We start from the raw sequence: 14,328 nt of genomic DNA, 5'->3' as shown, positions 1-14,328 counted from the left end.
GGGTGGAAAAAGTCCAGGATTGAGAGCATACACCCACACACACACACCTACACACACACACCCACACACCCTGAGTTTTTTCCCTGTAAGCTAGATGGGTGTGGAGGCCATGGTGTGGCATGAGATCCCCCAGAGAAAGAGAGAGTGTAGAATGAAATGGAAAGGGGGCTTCAGGGAAACACTGAGGAATATTGAAAGATTAGGTAGAAAGAGCACCAGCAAAATTGCCACGGAGGTAAGAGCAGAACAAGGAAAATGGCATGGAACCAAAGTCTCAAGAAAAGAGTGTTTTAAGAAGGTGGGAGTGGTTAACAGGATTCAGTGCCACTACCAAGAGATCAAGTAAGATGAAAACTGAAAAGTCTCCTTTGGACGCCAGAGTTACTGGTGTTCCCATAAAGAGCAATCGCAGGATAGAGAAAAGGCAAAAGCCAAATTGGTGTGAAGCGACTACAATGAACACCTGGGGTAGGACTAGACACTTCAGAGGAGTCATGCTTTTGTTGGAGGACTAAATTAGCCCTGCAGTAAAGGCTACTCCAAACCCACTCCAAGAAAGCTTAAGAAAAAGCTTCAAAAGGTCAAGCTGATGCACAAATAGATTAACTGCCTGCTAGAATAAAATCTAATACGCTTTAACTCAGACGAACTCTAGTGCTCAATGACCAAAATTCACAATTTCCAGCATTCAATAGAAAAAAAAATTATATACGAGAAGCAGGAAATTGGGACCTATAATCTGGAGAAAAATCAGTCAATACAAACACACCCACAAAGGAAGAGATAACAGAATTGGCAGATTAGCAGACAAGGACTTCAAAAGTTATTATAAATATGCCCTTGTACTTAAAGGAAAACATACATATAATGAGAAGTGGAAGCTATAAAAAATGAAAATATAAGCAATCATATCAAGATTTGTTTTTCAGTGAACTTCTGTCTCCCCCCCACCTCCACAGCTATAACTAGCCGGGCAACTCCTATGAAAGATATTGTTTCATGTAAGTTTCTCCTTTTGTTTCCCTGTATGGAAGAATGTTTAAGTGATCTTGGGGGAACATATCATATACAATCCTGAAGGAATAAAATGAAGCCGGGAGATGGGTACGACTGCCATAGAGTTCCAATGCACTCCTGCCCAGAACTGACATTGTTTGCAGCAAATTCAGGACTTCCGGGCCTCTGAGCACAGAGCAGTTGGCTAGGGCGGAAGGCACCACCAGGTTGCTCGTGTCTCTGCTGCACCTGCCTCGTGGCCCATCTGAACCTGAGGTCTACCAGTCCTGAGCCTATTACAGAAGAGTTCTCTCTCTCTCTCTTTTTAAAGATTTATTTATTTGGGGGGGGGGGGAAGGGACAGAGGAAGAGAGAGAGGAAGAGAAGCAGACTCTGCTGAGCATAGAGCCCGACACGGGGCTTGATCTCAGGACCCTGAGATCATGACCTGAGCCGAAATCAAGAGTCCATCTCTTAACCGACTGAGCCACCCAGGCACCTCCAGAGCTCTCTTTAATTGCTGGCTATATTATCTTCTTTTCCTTATTTGTTTTCCCTCCTTTTAACTATCCTTTCAGAGCTTTAAGGGCATTTTTTTAAGGTACCCTTAAAATTAAAAAAATAAATATTAATGAAAGGGAAAGCATTAACATTTAAGAGCTCATTTGAAATATTTGTGAGTCTTTAGCATGGCTATGCTGATTCTAGGTCAAATCAGTCAATTTAGGGTAAAAGGAGAAGGGCTGAATCTTCTCGCTTAGCTCTGCATCCCCATCAAGGTGATGTAGGTCTCCCAGAAGGATATTCATCGCATAAACACTGCCCTCAAAGCTGAATTTTCAAATGTGAAATCTCTCATATCATCAGCCTTTTCAAGTTTGTTCCTAGGGTAGAGAATGCATGGGGCCCACATGACTTTGGTTCATAGATCACTCAGTTCCTAAAACACAACTACCAAGCGTCAACTTGAAAATTGTAACCGTTTGGACATATTTTTATTTAGAATCTTTAACTGAAAGCTCATTTATTTCTGTACTGCCCCACGCTAGTAAGGGAATTAGAGATCGTGTTTTTGGCTATTCCCTGGATGGAGGAAAATAGAAACGTGGGTCTCAGTTGAGTGCACCAAGCTGTCATGCTTATATTTGGTGCCAGCTGGTCACCTGTTGGCAGGGCCAGAAGAGAGCCCCAGGATGAAATCCATCCTTGCCTTCTGCATCCAGCGTCCAATAGAACATCTCCATCAGAATGCCTCTTCCCTTTGCAAGCCACTCCACTGAAGAGGAAACCTCTCTGCCTAAGTGATGTCTAGTTATCAGCTTGTATTTTAATAGCCCACAAATTAAAAACTAAATGAGCTTTGAGGAATTATCTTTCCATTGTATGTTGTTTGAAGAGACACCCATCTCCTTGCAACCGAGCACGTTTTTTTGTCTCACAGACATACAGCTAGAAAAAAGCAGGGATAAAAATAAAGACATAGACTCCAAAGGACTCAGGGATCTTTATTCAAATATCTTTGTTATCATTTGTGTTGGTTTATTTTATGCCCTAGCCATTGTGCTCCTAAAATCCTGCCTTCTTTCACCTATCTTAGTTCTTCCTTTGACCCTCCATGGACAGGCGTGGGAGGAAGATGGAGAGGAGAGGGAAAGCTGGTCACCAGGACACTGTCGTGACAATGACGCATCATTAGGAACACAGCCATTTAACAGACCAGGCTGAGAAGACATCATCGACAACTCAGACAGAAGATCATTACCCCCCATCATCACCTGAAATTAAAAAGTACCTCCAAAAGAACCAGTTGCTGCTTTGTCTGCAAGAGGTGCTCCGAACAGTAAACCAAAGAGACAAACAGTCTTTAGTGGATTGTAGAGGGCTTAAGGAGGTATGAATCGCAATTAGCCATATGCTAGACATTCACAGCCCAACAGGAAATATGCCTGATGGTGCAGGATCTCTGTGGCCCAGTTTTATCAGGTCAAAAGCAGAATGGCTGTTGAGTGAGGAATAATCCTCAAAGGAAAGCTACAACACGATTCCATTCTTCGGCTTCAGACACAACAGATGGGAGCTCGTCCTGTGTTTGTGATTGCAGTCGCATTGCTGAGTTATTACATATGCCCAGCTAGAGTCTCTGGCTTGGGAGACAGGCAGGGAAAGCCCTATTCAGCCCTCAGCCTCAACTTCAGTGTGGATTTGGGGGCACATTTACTCTGTTTACAAAGGAATCAGAGTGCAAATGTGTTACAAAGATAATATTGTTCTATATTCATATTTCCACGTGAGAAAAAGTTGCTCAGAGATGGGGCCTATAACCTGAGAGTGGTCTCCGGTAGTTTTAAAAAACAAAAAGGCACAAACTTTTGAGAACTTGGGTTTTCTTGTACTTCTCTACCAACTGTGTGACTTTCTCGACGTTCCTTAATCATTCTAAACATATCTAACTGCCTGAAATTCATCATTTCTATCATGTCAGGGTTGGACTCCATGATTTTTAAAAAATAGTATCCAAAATATGTGTGTGAGTGCGCCCTCTTCTGCACTCTCCTTTTCCTGAGAAAATCCATCCGCTTGCATTAGATTTGCAAAAGGCCACGTGACTAAAAAAAAGGTGACAGAAGCATCTCAGCCCTGGTAGGAGTGCAAAATGAAACTGAGACTATTCAAAATCTTGTGCTAGAATAGAAAATTGACAGGAGGATCTGATTGGTTCTGTCTGGCTGTGAATAAGACACTCCTCTCACGCAAATGAAGACTGATGAAGAGGAGTTTATATTGTTTAAAATGCATTATGATCTTTTGGCTCAAATAGCTGTATGCTAGTAAACGAGGGATTCTTTTGGCTCTGAAGATCCTGCAGATTCTTTTTGTGAATTTGTGCATTATTGTAACTTTCTACTAAGTGACTTTCATTACCGGGAGATAACGATGTTTGGCTACATTCTTCTTAAGGCAGATGAACACAGGGACAAGAGCCGTTAGACTGCAGATGGTTGACTGGATTGCAAAGCCCCCTTAATGATTTACTTGGTCCACGTCGTTAAGTTTAGATTTGGGGTTGATTTCATGATCAGATAATAGAGCAAGCGTGCAATTTACGTAGTCGCCAACTCCTCCTCCTCCACTCAGGCCATCCAGAATTGCAGCCAAGAAGGAAGTCTTCACTGGAATGCAAGGGCCCAGTATTCCTCACACCCAGAACATCCTCCGGGACGGAGGCGTTGCTCAGCGAGGGTTTGTCGAATGAATTTAATAGTTGCATTTTCAGAATAATTTAGGATTGGCGACCTCTCCTTTCTGAGATTGAGATCACACTTGATTCTCTGAAATCTACTTTGGCTGCCTATTTTCTGAGAGCAATGTCAATTGTTGGTTTTAACTGGAAGGCCCAGTTGTGGTTAAAACTCTCCATATGCAGGTTATCATCAGCTTTGAGCAACACTCAACAGCTAAGGTGGTGGAGGCAGTTCCAGCAGCATCCAGATTTTAATCTGGGGCAACTTGGAAGCGCTTGTCCTTGTATAGGGTACATGTTCACCCATCCTACTGCACTGTAGTCCCAGTTTATTGACCCCATGAGTAAAGCAAATTCATCATTTTGGGCTGTATTCCCTTGTTGGATAACTCCCAGGTAAGAAATAGTAGCAGCAACCACAGGAACAACAACACGGACATTTTCATTAAAGTTGAGCTTGTTGAATTAAATGAATGTCCTATTATCTAAGCTCAGTGCCTCTTGGGACAGCATGTAAAACTGGACTCTCAGCAAGCAAAACACTCTACTATCTAAATTCAAGTACAATTAATGGCTGATTTCCCTCATATTTCATATCCCTCTACCATAACCTCCTGAATTTTAGACTTAACTCTATTCATTCTTTTTTGTTTTCTGTTTTTTGGTTTGTTTGTTTTTTTTAATTTAAATTCAATTAGCCAACATGTAGTACATCATTAGTTTCAGATGTAGAGTTCAATAAATCATCAGTCGCATAGAACACTCAGTGCTCATCATATCACGTGCCCTCTTTAATGCCCATCCTCTTTTCCTTTATTGCTAAGGTTTAAGACATGGGAATGGTCAATTTCTCCCCATTAATTTAGATTTGTTTTAGTATATGAATGACAGCTGTTGGTTTGGGAGGCTGGTTGATGGAGACACGTTCATCTCCCTGCCAATTCCATCTGCTTTTTGCTTCTCCTCCCTCAGTCTTCTTGCTCCTTCCTCCTGGGAGGGAGCTTCCTTGTGATCTGGTTATTCTCATCGTATTTGCTTTGTTTATATCAACTTAATATTGACAGAGGTATTTGTACTTCGGTCATCTTTATTAAGGTGTGTTGCTGCGAAATATTAACAATGAAAGGTTATCACAGCATGGAGGTTTATGAAGAAGGAAAAATGTTCTTCAGGTTTTTAAAGAAGATAGTAATTCTTGGTACATTTAGGTGGGTCTATGACACTGATTTCTGAGGACTTGAAACAACACCTGACACGCGTGAAGTCTTGTTATCTTGCACACCAAATTTCAGTAGCCTTCTGGGACACCAAATTACCAATAGAGCAGAAGACATGATAGAGTGGTTAGGTGTGCACCTTTCAGAATCATAATTTAGAAAGATTATAATGACTGAGTCTATTTGCCTCAAAGCCTTATATAATTTACCAGATAAAGCTTACCGTTTTTCTTCTCAGATCCCCAAAAGTATGTATTTGACAGACACCCTATTCTAAACATTATTTTAATTTTTTGTTTAAAAAAAAAAAACAAAACAAAACCCGCAATGCTCATTACTCCTGAGTGATAAAGGAAAGATTCAGGTACTATAAAATTATGGTAGGAAAGGGCTTAAGAAAAAGAAAAATGAGAAAAGAATAGTCAGATGGGGAAAATACGCTCTGAAAATGGAACTCTTTGCTAAGAGCCACAGATGCAATACCTTGAACCTCAGGAGAGCTTTAATTAGTCCAGCTCTTTCTTCAGAGCATGCTCTGAAGCTCTGGTGCTGACTGTAAATTAGGGCAAGGAAATCCAGCAGGGGCCTGGGTGGGTTAAGGGGGAAGGGCAGGATCTTAAAGGGGCAATGACCATTTAAAAGAGCAATGCTGGTCTGTGCCACCATTCCTGTCCTAGGCCCTGCAACCCACCACTACCAAGCTACTCCACCCTCTGTGTTCCCTACCTTAGTTAATAGTACCTCCATTTTCCCAGTCATCAAGGTCAGAAACATAGGAGTCATTCCTGATTTCTCTCTCTTTTGCCTGTGCAGAATGCAGTTACTATCAATTTTTGAAATTTTACTTTAAATTTGACTTCACTTCTCCATCTTTATTATTACTGTTCCGGTTTAAGCTCTCAGGTCCTCATTGGTTCTTGCCTGGGCCATTAGAGCAGTGTTTCAACTGGTGTTACATGCTTTTAACACTGCTGTCAAGTCATCTTTTAAAAATCATACCAACTCTAGCTTAAAACACTTCAGTGGTTCCCTATCACCTGGAGGCGAAAGTTTAAGCTCCTTAGCACTGCATCCCTGGCCTCTATCAACCCATCAGATCTCATTTCTGACAGATTGCACTTTCTGTTCTCACACTAGCCAGCTGCTTTAAGCATATATGTCCATATATGTCTAATACAAGATGAATTAATATACAAACTTTTAAGAAGATGAAATAACCCAATTTCTACTTAACAATTTATTGAGTTAGCCATATCATATGAATATTAACTTATAGTTTTTAAATTCCCCATACATCATGATGTCAAAGAAGTTAAAACCATGACTTTCTTACCAATAGAGAATGAACCCATGTCAAAAATTTTATTTTAATTGATGAAAGAACCAGTACTCTGGAAAAGCTGGTGCTAAGAACAGTTGAGGAACTGGTAATTTCCAAAAAAAAAAAAAAAAAAGTTAAAATAGGATTTCTAGATTTGTACAAAACAAGTGAATGTTTTATACAGTAATGAAGTGATAGGTTATCTTATCTATTGAACATAGTCGTTTACATCTCTACCAAAAAAAATCTACAAATTTACATGGAACTGCACAGTATCTGGACTCTAATTTGTAGTAAATACAAAAGTTAAACACAGGCAAATTCTCTTAGAGAATTAAGTAATCCTAGAGTGGACCTGTTAAACAATGCTTCATTACTACATTGAAAGGACACACAGTCCTCTTCTTGCTTTCTTATTATTTCCAAGTGCAGGCTAATTTTTCTTAACAATAGAAGTTTTTTAATAAAACACTTCACACGAATCTTCTCCATCAATGTTTTAGCACCACAACAGTAACTTCTTGAGTCACCTAACAAAGTCTTCCGGAATATAACATCTTTATGCCCTCCAGTGTTTTCTCAGATAAAACGTTCTTGGAATTGTTGGGGAGAAAACATTTTCATTTCACCATTCTAGGTTCTTTGGCTGGTCTAATAATAACATAAAATGGCTTAACAGGAGAAAACATTTAATTTCATCCATACAGGGAATATGAATATGAGATCCAAGGACAAGGAGGGCACTTGAGGCTTATATGCTATCCTGAACTAAGGTATGGGATAGGGGCCTGGAGCTTCAGAAGGGTAAAGGGTGATTCATAGGACAGTAAGAAGAGCAGATGTTTGGTAATTAGATGTTTGTCCTGCCACACAGGTAAGACTTTCAGATAGAAGAAGTTCTCTCTTAGTAATCATTCTCTTTCTGGGATAGGCCTCCTATCTAGATTCTTTTACATAGTTTAAAGGAGAGGAAAATTTTCCTTGAGTCTGCTGTGCCTCCATTGCCTTCTGCTAAAAATAGTCAACATGCTAAAGTGACAAATTTTGGGGAGACTTGTTCTGCATCCCTTCAGAATCTTGTGTAGTTTCCTGTGAGTTTGAAAAGAGAATAGATGTATTAAATAACTAGGAACATTATAGAAGAGTATATGGTTATATAAATGTTAAAAATATAAGCGTAACTACCAAAATAATAATAATAATAATAATTAATAATGATAATGCAATCTGTAGGTCCCCAAAAAGCAAAAAGAGAGAAGGGCAGGATGAAAATGGCTTTTAGACTCCAACAGATGGCAAAGAAGGGGGGGGGAAAAGATGATGGCAAACAGAAAATGAAATGGTAGAAATCATCCCAAATATATTGCTCACAATAAATATAAATGGATTTAATTCACATGTTAAAAGACAAAGACTATCAAATTGGATGGACAAAAAGATCCTCCTTCCATAAACATGCCTAGAACATAATGAACACAAAAGGATGAAAATAAAGATTATAAGGAAAATAATACCCAAAAAACCCCCTGATGCAGCAATATTAACATTAGACAAAATTAAAATCAAGACAAAAAGCATTAAAAGAGAAAAAAGCTATTTTATCATGATAAAAGGAATTGAATAAGTGGTACTTTTATGAACCTACAGAAATAAAAGGAACTTGATAAAAACTCAAAAATGATACACATTTTGGAAGATTTTGACACATTTATTAAAAATTGGTATATCCAGTGGCAATACACATTACTTGAATACAATTAACAAGCTTGATCTAATATATAGAGAAACTTACACCCAAACAAATGGAGAATATTTTCAATCCACTCAAGTCTATTTTTCTAAAATGACTGCATACTTGGTCACAAGAAACCTCTAACAATTTCCAAGATTTGTATCATCTCTGTTCAAAAAGCAGTTAAATACTTAAATTAGTAACCAACAATAAAAGGATAGTTTAAAAATAGCAATAACATTTACTTGTAAACTAAAAAAAAAAAAAAAAGAAAAAGCCTTAACAAATAGTTCATTGGTTTAAAGAGGACATTAGGATGTCATGGAATGGAATATTCCAAACTAAAGGCAAAAAACCACATGACAAAACTTGTAGGTCAGAGCAAAGAGAAATGCATAGCCTGAAATATAATTATTCTTAAAAAAGTAAAACTAAAAGTAAATAAGCTAAACTTTCAAGTCATGTAGCTAATAAAAGAATTACACAGTCACAGAAGTAAGGAGGAAAAGAATTCACATAATCCACAAAATAGAAAACAAAGAAATACAGGAAGAAAAACCACAAAATAAAAATTGGGCCTTTAAAAAAAAGAGAGAGAAACCTCTAGCATGACTGGTAAGAATGAAAAATAAATAATAAACGATATTAACAATGAAAAATAGGGCACAAATAGAGCCAGAGCATGATTTTATAAAACCCTAAGGGAACAAGAAGAGCAAGTTTATTACAAAACCAACAAAAGTCGATAAAATAGAAACATTTTTAGAAAAAAAAAGTAATTTAAAAGCAGAAAGCCATTAAAATGTATGTAATCTATCTATCTATCTATCTATCTATCTATCTATCTATCTATCTAATAAAGGGGATCGCCCTGCAAAACAAGCCAATCCAGATGGTTTAAAGGAGAGTTTTACCAAACACTTCCAACTCCTTTTAGGAAGCTGCTGTGAGCTTACTGCCAAACGCAGACGGGGACAGTAGGAAGAAAACTACAGGCCTATCTCATTCCCTTAGATGTGAAAGCCTAAATAAAACATTAGTTGGTCACTTCTTCCGTCCACATTGTATTGGGGGTCATGGCCTGGACGAGGGAACCGTAGGCAGCTGTTGAAACCAAGCTCAGGAGGTGCGGGAATGAGGGGACTCAAGGCCGGCGACCCCTCACTCGGCCCTGCCTCATCCTCCTCCGCACCTTTCCCGCCTGGCAAATGCTGCTGATCCTTCGAACACCTTGGCATCCATCACCTCCCGTCCCACACCTTCACCTTCGCTCTTCGGCATTTCCTTTCTACCTCCTGCATATTTCTGTTTGCAAATGAAGCTCGCGGCTTTACGAGAATTCGTTTACCTGTGACCCCTACAAAGCTAGCACGGAGTAGGACTGCAAAGCAAGCCTGAGCAGCATTCTGCTCCGAAGGCTCCACAACGCCCCCAGCACCCCCCACCCCGATTTGTGCAAAAGGACAAACAATGCTGAGCCCCCACCGGGCCGCCCAGTTATCGCGCCCCCGCCCCAAGCAGGGCCCGGGCGCCGACCGGCCGCGGCTTCCGTGCTTCCCCATCCGCGAGCATGCCTCAGCCCGAGCCCACTTCCTCTTCCCTCGCCCCGTGAGCCGCGCGCTCGCGGACCCGGAGCCCCAGCAGGAAGCCCCGCGGCCCCGGCGCCCCGCCCGCGCACACGCGCCGCCCCGCCCCCCGCCCCTCCCCCGTCCCGGCCCCCGCCCCCGCTCCCGCTCCGCGCCGCCCGGCCGAGCTGGGGCCGCCGGGCCAGGCCCGCCATGGAGGTGGAAGAGGCGTTCCAGGCGGTGGGGGAGATGGGCATCTACCAGAGGTACTTGTGCTTCCTGCTGGCCGTGCTGCTGCAGGTGAGTCCCCCGCCGCCCCCCCCTCCAGCGCCCCGCTTCTCCGCCTCCCGCGGACCATTCCTCCCCTCGCTGGCCCCCCCCCCCGCCCCGCCGCGAAGCCCGGCCCGCCGCCGCGTCTCCACAAACCCCGAGGGGCCGGCCGCGAGCCCCCCACCCCGCGCGAGGGCCGGCCTGGGTGGGCCGCAGCACGCCAAGGTCGCCGGCGGGCCGGGCCTGCGGTGCCCGCCCAAGCCTCAGAGCCTGCCCCCTTGGGCGGTTCCGCCGGGCCCCCCCACCCCGCCACCTCGAGTGGGAGAAGGAGTGGGAGAAAGGGGGGGGGGGTGTACTTCAGCCCTTGAGCTGGTGAATAAACGATGCCCAGTTCCGCGGTTACCTGGACTACACCGTGAAAGCACCAGGGAGTTGTTTCTCACCTGTGGCTACGTCACCTTGGAATCTGGAGCCCAGAGAGAGCCCTGATCGCCAGCTCACGAAGGTCCGATCTGGAGCGCGGCCTCCTGCAGTTCTGGGCATCTGCTTACCATCTTTTCCCGATTCGAGGGGGCTTCCTGGGCTAGATGCTTTCCGTGCAGAGGCTTTATTTCTCTCCGGTTGAAGTTCTGCTGGGTCATTCTGCCCAGAGGCCAGCGTCGGGCGGAGACTCGTATAAGTTGAATAATGCCATCTACGAAGTGTGCTTATACGCTAGAATCGTTTCTTCCTCGTACAGAACTCTCAGACTGCTTGCCCACCCAGCCTAAAAATGTGGGTTTAGTATGCTCAAGGTCACTATAGATACACTTTGCCAGGCAAGAGTTACTCCTTTGCCCTTCTGAATGGCCCATTTAACATCAATTACTGCTCCCAATATTCTAAAGGCGGTTCATTCACAATTCTTTAGTAGTATTTACTGTGAGTGGGTCGTTGTACTACTTCAGTCAACACATATTTAGTGAGTGCCTATTATGTGCTTGGCAGGGGCTACAACGGTGGAAAAATCAAAGCCCCTTTCCGGTGAAGTTTGCCTTCTAGTTGGGGTGGGGTGAGGCAGGCAGACAGGTAGGTAAGGACAGTGACCATGACCATGCGATGATAATTTTCCTAAGGAAAGTACAGGGAAGTCCTGAGTCTAACCACCACTCCGCCAGTTGCTTAAACCTGGCATAAGGCAGCTGCTCAGCCAGCAGAAGGGGGTGTGGGGGAAGGTAAGGGTTGTCTTACTGATTCTGTTTTCCATTAAAATGTTTGCAAGTTCAGTTGATTATATCACCAGCCAGAAGAGCTGTTCAAATGATGGACACATAGATGATGTCAGTCCTTTTTCTGGCAAAGCAAGTTCTCAGTTCACAAATATGCAGTATTCTGAGGTTCCTTTAAGTTCGTTCTTTCAGCTTTAAATGTAATTTTCCTGTGGAGGGAAAGGTATTTCCTAAATCACAAAAGAGTATTTCATACAGAGAAAATAGAATTGTGTCCATGATGCCTGATGTTCATTTATAATACTTTTTCTTTGAGAAAATTCTTTTTCTTTCCTCTTCTAACCAAGAATTCCAGGCACATGACTCCTCTTCTGAACAATGCCACCCTGCCCCCCACCCCTATACTCCCCCTGCTGTCATCTTGCAGGCCTAGCCAGGTATCCACCCACAGGGGATAAGTTTATCTTGAGGGTGTGCAGCACTAAAAAAGCCACTGATCTGGGTTCAGGACCTGCTGTTTCCGTCACTTAACTTTTCTTTATGGCTGACCCAGTTGGTGAGAGTTTAGTACCAAAGAGCTCTAAGCCTGAAACCATGACTGTTGACTGATGCCTGCCTGACATGTGGTCAGTCTTTGCCATCAAAGAACCAGGTCTTAAGAGTGTTGGGAATGCGCGACTTTATCTTTAGGTGTGGGCTGGGAAGTGCCTGTGCAGGGGACCCCTGGGAGCCCCATTACACGGTTGTAACACGATGCTTCCATCATCTTGTGGGGTTTGCTTCTTCCAACAGAGGAAAAAGTTAAGAAGCCCTTTTCAGAGTAGGCTTAGATGGGAGGTTGATGTTTGCCTTAAAACCCAAAGCCCTGGGGTGCCTGACTGACTCAGTTGGTGGAACGTTGATCTTGGTGTTGTGAGTTCGAGCCCCATGTTGGGTGTCGAGATGACTTCAAAAAATAAAATCGAAAGAAAAAAATAAATAAATAAAAATAAAAACCAAAGCCCTGGTCTCCCGTTGCCCAAGGAACGTGGAGACCACCTGCGCAGCAGCCCTGCCAGGGAGAGGGAACCCTGCCAGAGAGCACTGCACATTGTGGATGGGACTGCCAGGGAGAGGGACAGCCAGACAGGGAGCCTTTTCTGCATCTGCGGTTTGGTAATGGCCATCCCCAGCTGAGAAACACAGCACTAGGGGGACAGAGATAGGAAGTTTATATCCTTTTGCGTTTTCTTCCTTCTGGGGCCATTAGTATTATTTCTAATGGTTTTAACTCCCTTTTCAAACACATCCAAGTTCAAACTAAAAGGACAAAACCACATTACAAAGCCAACTGTAAGGGTCTTTAGGTTAACTGTTTTCTTGGATTATTGATAACCATCACATAGCTCATCAAAAGTTACCTCAAGGGGCGCCTGGGTGGCTCAGTCGGTTGAGCGGCTGCCTTCGGCTCGGGTCATGATCCCGGGGTCCTGGGATTGAGCCCCGTGTCGGGCTCCCTGCTCATCTGGGAGCCTGCTTCTCCCTCTCCCACTCTCCCTGCTTGTGTTCCCTCTCTCGCTGTGTCTCTCTCTGTCAAATAAATAAAATCTTAAAAAAAAAAAAAAAGTTACCTCAATATCCAGTTTCCTTTAGCTAGGAGACTTATCTTCACACTCTTTGCAAACACAATCTTTGGAATCTCTATAGTGGTCACCTTTCAGGTGTGAAAAGAACAGATGCAGATTTTGTAGATTTCTCTTCGCATGATAAGATGCAGATGCCCCTCATAATAGTGCTATGTGGTTTGAAAGTACATAAGCCAAAAGCTTAAAGGAAAAAAATATTTGCCTTATGTAAAAATAGTTGTCTTATGAACAAGCAGTAATATTTCATTTTGCAGTTAGAGAAATTCTTACTCTCCAGATATATGTGCCCTCCCTTGGGTAAGAGCTATTTGTGGTATGTAAATATGAATAATTCTGTGTACTTTATTTCTGTTTCTGTTTCCTGACAGTGATTCAGACTTGACGCCATCATCATTATTTGGTGTTTGCGTCTGTGTATGTTTGTTTGCCAGGCTGTCTGGAGGAGGAGTGTTGGAATACAATTCTTTGTTTTTGGATCCCTTTAGACACAAAGTAAAAATGGATCCTACTTCTTTGTTCTAAGCCATAGACTCCAGCTCCTTCATTTTCCTGGGGATCACGGATCACAGATTGTAGTATAATTTGAACAAGATTTAAAACATCCATTAGCCAACGTGTAACCTGTAACAAGCATTAGTTTCACCAGCAAAATTGTGATGACATTGTGGACCCGAGCTTGAGGTACGATCCTCTGGTGTTCTGGAATGCATTATTTTAATGTAAACTCTTAATAACCCCAACTTTATTTATCAGCTCCTGGAACTAACAGTGCATTCAAATCATTCACACAATAAATGTCTTTTCGTGGTGCCTTGAAAAGTGGAACGACTGGCCAGGCAGTGTTGCAGAAGAGGAAAGTGCATCAGTCAACTCATGAAAAGATGTTTACCTCCAGTGGTCATTTGGGACAGGCATATTAAAATGACTATGAAATATCATTTCACACTTATTAGATTAGCAAACATTAAAAGATTAGCAAACATTAAATCACAGTACAGGTGTGATGAAAATGAGGAGAAGTGGGAAATTCCGGTTTAGAGACCTATTTGGCCCTGTCTAGTACAATTAAAACCTAGCATTGGACTCCTAGGTGTGTGTCCTCCCAATTTCTCTTGAACATGTGCATAAGGAGGTATGTCTAGGATGTTTATTG

The 14,328-nt window shown here is 42.6% G+C and overlaps 1 protein-coding gene across 2 annotated transcripts in view; it reads left to right on the top strand.

Annotated features, from left to right (window-relative positions):
* The first annotated feature begins 10,242 nt into the window (after nt 1-10,242).
* Nucleotides 10,243-14,328, top strand: part of SLC22A15 (solute carrier family 22 member 15) — a 76,910-nt gene continuing 72,824 nt past the window's right edge. For both annotated transcript variants that reach the window (XM_034990217.1, XM_034990218.1), the window contains exon 1: nt 10,243-10,372. In XM_034990217.1, coding sequence (XP_034846108.1) covers nt 10,286-10,372 — 87 coding nt within the window. In that variant the 5' untranslated portion in view covers nt 10,243-10,285. The remainder of the gene's footprint in view (nt 10,373-14,328) is intronic.

This window comes from Mirounga leonina, unplaced genomic scaffold, assembly GCF_011800145.1.
Source record: "Mirounga leonina isolate KUSES-001 unplaced genomic scaffold, KU_Mleo_1.0 Mir_507, whole genome shotgun sequence".
NCBI classification, from domain to species: domain Eukaryota; kingdom Metazoa; phylum Chordata; class Mammalia; order Carnivora; family Phocidae; genus Mirounga; species Mirounga leonina.
This window is presented reverse-complemented; position numbering and strand designations above follow the sequence as displayed.